The 5,868-nt window shown below is 46.7% G+C and overlaps 1 protein-coding gene across 1 annotated transcript; it reads right to left on the bottom strand.

The window, feature by feature from the left end:
• Positions 1-482: 482 nt before the first annotated feature.
• LOC146985184 (tubulin alpha chain-like) lies at positions 483-4,977 on the bottom strand. Its single transcript, XM_085782975.1, has 4 exons — positions 4,718-4,977; positions 3,304-3,526; positions 2,416-2,564; positions 483-1,631 (listed from the first exon to the last, which is right to left on the bottom strand). The coding sequence occupies exons 1-4, from the start codon at positions 4,718-4,720 to the stop codon at positions 651-653; spliced, it is 1,356 nt and encodes a 451-aa protein (XP_085639101.1). The 5' UTR covers positions 4,721-4,977; the 3' UTR covers positions 483-650.
• Positions 4,978-5,868: the final 891 nt, after the last annotated feature.

Raw genomic sequence — 5,868 nt, 5'->3', positions numbered from 1 at the left:
TTTGTGTAGTTTCTCTGATTCATCGTAGACTGACAGTGAAGCAGCTGCACTGATGATAATCTGAGCTTCCTGATGAGACTTCCTGATCCCGTCTAAAATAATCTGACTGAGGTCTGACTCATCCTTGTTTCACAGAGATAACAGACTCCTCCCTTTCCTGTGAGCTAGTGACACAACAAATAAAAGCTCTGTGCAGCTTTAGGGTTCAGTCCAGACCTTCATGTGCAATTTTTCACATATTGAAGGTTCCTGATAGTCATAGTCATTGTAAAGCATTGATTTGTGTTGTAGAAACCTACTGGGCTATACCGACTACAAACTATATTATATTGTTATTTGGGAGTGAATGGCTAACAATATAAGGAAGTTCAATGATTGGTGTCGTCACTTGATTCTGTATATTTCACATTTAAATAGGACGTTCATGCCTGTTAATGTATATTATATTGGGATTGAATCAACAACAACAACAACAAGAGAACTTCACATGTCACAGGAATTTATTGAGAACAGAGCGAAACATTTTCAGGAGTTTTAGTCTGAAGAGCCAAACTGGTTGAATTGATAGACAAACATTTCTGTTTGGAATGCATTCAAGAACACATCGATATCAATCATTTCCTGTTTAACTAATGCCTTGATGTCCCTCTTTAATATTCCTCTCCTTCCTCCTCTCCCTCACCCTCGATGGAGTCGACTCCGACCTCTTCGTAATCCTTCTCCAGAGCGGCCATGTCCTCTCTGGCCTCGGAGAACTCTCCCTCCTCCATACCCTCACCCACGTACCAGTGAACGAAGGCACGCTTGGCGTACATCAGGTCAAACTTGTGGTCGAGGCGCGCCCAGGCCTCGGCGATGGCGGTGGTGTTGCTCAGCATGCACACGGCCCTCTGCACCTTGGCCAGGTCGCCACCGGGAACCACGGTGGGGGGCTGGTAGTTGATGCCCACCTTGAAGCCGGTGGGGCACCAGTCCACGAACTGGATGGTGCGCTTGGTCTTGATGGTGGCGATGGCGGCGTTGACGTCTTTGGGCACCACGTCGCCACGGAACAGCAGGCAGCAAGCCATGTATTTACCGTGGCGAGGGTCGCACTTCACCATCTGGTTGGCCGGCTCGAAGCAGGCGTTGGTGATCTCAGATACAGACAGCTGCTCGTGGTACGCTTTCTCCGCCGAGATGACGGGGGCGTAGGTGGCGAGGGGGAAGTGGATGCGGGGATATGGCACCAAGTTGGTCTGGAACTCGGTCAGATCGACGTTGAGGGCGCCGTCGAAGCGGAGGGAAGCGGTGATGGAGGACACGATCTGGCTGATCAGCCTGTTGAGGTTGGTGTAGGTGGGACGCTCGATGTCGAGGTTCCTACGGCAGATGTCGTAGATGGCCTCGTTGTCGACCATGAAGGCGCAGTCGGAGTGCTCCAGCGTGGTGTGGGTGGTCAGGATGGAGTTGTACGGCTCCACCACGGCGGTGGACACCTGAGGCGCCGGGTAGATGGAGAACTCCAGCTTGGACTTCTTGCCGTAGTCGACGGACAGACGCTCCATCAGCAGGGAGGTGAAGCCGGAGCCGGTGCCTCCTCCGAAGCTGTGGAAGACCAGGAAGCCCTGAAGACCGGTGCACTGGTCGGCCTGAGGACAGAGACGGAGACACGCTGGTTCAATATCGCCTTGTTGTTTACATTCTCCTTCCGGGTTGAAAACCAGCACGTAATTTGAATGAGATCAATAGTAACGAACGAGAGTTTAGCTATATATCATATTTTTCACGCCCTATCACCGTTTAGACAAATCTGAAATGTTTGAAGAAACATTACTATTTCTGTGTGTGTGTTTTGTGTTGCTATGTGTGGTATTTATTCAGTTTGGGGGAATCACGGTGTCTAGAAAGCATCAGTGGCTCAGCTGACAGGGACAGCTAACGGCGGCAGCTAAGCTAACGGCGGTAGCTAAACTAACATCAGGACGTCAGCTGTTAAAACCCTCCCGTTGTCGGACACGACATGAAACTACTCCAGTTAGCTCAGTCATGTTGTAACTCAGATATCCGCTGGAGAAAATATTTTTTCATGGACCGTTTATTGAGTCACTGAGTTATTAAAGTTAAACAGGTAGCTAACCGTTAGCCTGGCTAATCTATGATAACCATGACTAATTACAAAAATGTGCACACATAAATAGTAATGTTTGTCCAATCATTGGTTTTATAAACTTTACAAACATCAGATTAGTCTAAACGGCGATATAGTAACATGAAAAATTATATATATATAGCGAAACTCCGTCACAATTGTTCTCATGCTGGTTTTCTACCCGGAACTAGTTGTAAACAACAAGGCGATTTGTTCAATATGGGAGACACAGTATTATCAGGTCAAAATTAGTAACAAACTTCTGCTGATATGAAGTTACGCACCAGTTTGCGGATCCTGTCCAGAACCAGGTCGATGATCTCTTTGCCGATGGTGTAGTGTCCACGGGCGTAGTTGTTGGCAGCGTCCTCCTTACCGGTGATCAGCTGCTCAGGGTGGAACAGCTGGCGGTAGGTCCCGGTGCGGACCTCATCTGCAGAGAAACATCATTAATTGAATGTTATGTAACCAACTGAGGGGGAAAAGTCAATTAAAAGTCCTTAAAGGGATACGGCAACATTTATTTTCGTGTCTTGCCTCACTCCCGAGTCCATGACCAGCAGCAGATAGACACCATCCTTTGGACTGGGCGTGCAGTAACAAGGGCGATAGAGCCGTATCGCCCGTAATTAGCTTAGCTCAAACACTCGAAGTGTATAGTGTTAGCCTGCCAGTGTTACTTTCACAAAATAAAACACCCGTTGCTCTTTACATACAAAAAACCATGACGATAGAATTTGTGCTTTTACTTTGAAATAGGAAGCTAACCTACCCTCGATGTAGCTAGCTTGAACCAAAATAAACTGTCTTTGCTTGAACCCTCTGTTTTGACTGATCTGGTCCCGTTACCGGCATTTGACCGCTCAAGATGCCTTACCGGAGAGTTTTGTCAGCTCTGAGACGAAGATCGACCCGCCGGTTTCCGTTTAGAGTTGCTGAAGAGTTTCTCTGATGACTTTAGGTGGAGGCAGGCTAACACTACCTATACACTTCCAGTGTTTGAGCTAAGCTAATTAGCGGTGCACCAGGTCTGTCCGTATCTCCCTTGTTACTGCACACACAGTCGAAAGGATGGTGTCTATCTGCTGGTCATGGACTTGGGAGTGAGGGAATGACACAAAGTATCCCTTTAAAATGTCTTTAAATGCTCAGGGAACAGTGAGGACACTCACCGATGACAGTGGGCTCCAGGTCCACAAACACGGCTCTGGGGACGTGTTTTCCAGCTCCGGTCTCGCTGAAGAAGGTGTTGAAGGAGTCGTCTCCTCCTCCCAGAGTCTTGTCACTGGGCATCTGTCCGTCCGGCTGGATCCCATGCTCCAGGCAGTACAGCTCCCAGCAGGCGTTGCCGATCTGGACGCCAGCCTGACCAACGTGGATAGAGATACACTCACGCTGTGGAGGGAAGAGAAAGGGAAAGAGAAAGAGAAAACAGAGGTTTCTTTAGTAACACAACAAGTACATTTCCTGCAGTTTCTGTAGCATGCATAGAAGGTGGAGAAATCAACTGCTCCCCCTATCTGCCGTGAGCCGGCGGTGCAGCAGGAGGAACCTCCCTGCACCACAATCCACCGGGGACAGAAATGCCTGACAGCCCCCGCAGAGGCAGCACGCCGATCGTCTTTCCTCCTCTCCTTTCTTTCTGTTTTTTTTTTGTCCTCTTGTCTTTTTGTCCTGCACCAGCTCCTCTTTTGCAAGCATAAGCACGAATGCAAATTCATTTGCATGTGCACGTGAGGGGGGGGGGGGCGTGCACGACCTTCTGGAATATTCCACTTGCTCACTGCCTCAAGGATGTAGGCTACAATCACAGCAGAGGAACAACCATCTGCTTTATCACAGCTGTCAGTTTAGATTGATAGAAATCTATAGAAATCTACACATACAGAATATCATCCATTTGAATGAAACCAATTAGAAGATGTTTTAATTAACCATTTATATGTCAGGTCATGTTTAAAGCAGCAGCTTTATATAAGCCTACATGTATCGTTGATTTTTTCATTTAACGATAGATTAAATAAAAAAATAAATATATAAACATATATAATTAATGCTGTATTTTATAAATTTGACATAATAGCTGCAGTGTCTCCATCCATCCCCACCCAGTCTGCCCCTCCCCGCCTGGAGACAAGGCAGAGACGTTTGTAAGGTGTCGATATGGTCGAATTAACACATAAAAAAATTGAACATAAGGAGCAAATAAAACACAGATAAAAACGTCGCTGTTTGACGCAGATAAACAGATGAATGGTGCAGACAGAGACCGAGGCTGGAGCCGCCTTCACTTCATTGTTCTCATCTCTACACAATGACAATCAGAACGACTCACTGCTGCAGGCAAATCCTAGCCAACACTGTGCAGCTGCACTCCCAGAACCACAACACTATAATATATATTTATACAGGCTACTGACTGCGAGAGAAAACGGATCAGAACCGGTGCAGTATTTAATCATAAATAACAGGCTGAAGGTGGTTATTCAACGTTAAACCTCCGAGATGCTGCTGCTGCTGCTGAATTCCCTCAAATAAAAATAAAAGTCGGGATTCCCATGAGCGAAAGGATGAACTTGAACTCACCATTGTGTCGTTTGAGGAAGAGGAGGACGAAGGAAATGTGAAGAAAAAGGCTTTTTAAAAACGGGGGGTTTGCGTCGCGTGTTGTACCCAACGGGGTCGATGCAACAACTGGTGAATGAGAGGGCGGCGCTTCACGATTTATACATGCAGGGAAGGATGAGGAGGAAAAAACCAGCAGGGGAGGAAAAAAAGGAAAAGAAAAGGTTGTAGTGGCACCGCTCGGTGAGACTGGTCCAAGCTGCTCCACTCTACATCACACTGTCATATTAACGGGTCATTAATTAATGGGACACTTGTTTTATGGGGTGGAATTTGATCTGTTTCAGCGGTTTAAGCTGATTGGAGATTGATAATAGGCTATTAAAAGATCTAAATGATAGCCTAATATTAAAAATATATGATGGTATGGTGTTTTCTATTTCTATAAATCCTGCTGCAGTGTGAATTTCTTTTTATTTTTTTTAGGTCATTTCTTTTATTATTTAGTGACATGTTCACACAGTTAAAACAAAAGCTCATGTATTATGCATGTAGAGGAATGGGTAAAGATTAAATGCATCTGCTCTATAGGTGTGGCAGGCAGGCTGCAGATCAATACTGGGCCATTCAGTGGTTGAGTGCATGTGTAAATGTGTGACTTGTCTCTGCAGCCGCTCGATGCACCTGACGCACTGGGGATGATGCAACATGGCTGAATGCTGCTGAATGCTGCTGCACAAGATGCTGCTGCTGCTGCACAAGATGCTGCTGCCCTCTGAGCGTCCATGTTGCCGAGGCCTTCCGTGGTGTCCACCCGGTATGCCAGCTCTCCAGCTGTCTCCTCCCTCTTTGTCCTAGATTCTCTGCAAAGCAATGATGTCATTCAGTGGGTCGATCACGTGGCTCTTTGCTCTGTGAGACTCTGCTGTTCAGCTGGACGGACAGAGGCTTCCTCTGCTTCATGTCCTGCAGGGGAGGAGGAACTGAAACTGCCTGATGCTGCAGTTTGATTCATGCACGCGGGTCTACTCTGCACTAGTTTTGGCTCAAAATAATTTAAACCCCCCCCCTCTGCTCTTTAATTAAGCCATCTTGAACCCTGCAAGGAATGAGAGCCATTTGAAAAGAGGATTGACACACAATCAGCATGCACCACTGAGTCTAAATCTACT

This window comes from Trachurus japonicus, chromosome 7 (assembly GCF_045865225.1).
Source record: "Trachurus japonicus isolate A0001 chromosome 7, Traja_1.0".
NCBI classification, from domain to species: domain Eukaryota; kingdom Metazoa; phylum Chordata; class Actinopteri; order Carangiformes; family Carangidae; genus Trachurus; species Trachurus japonicus.
This window is presented reverse-complemented; position numbering and strand designations above follow the sequence as displayed.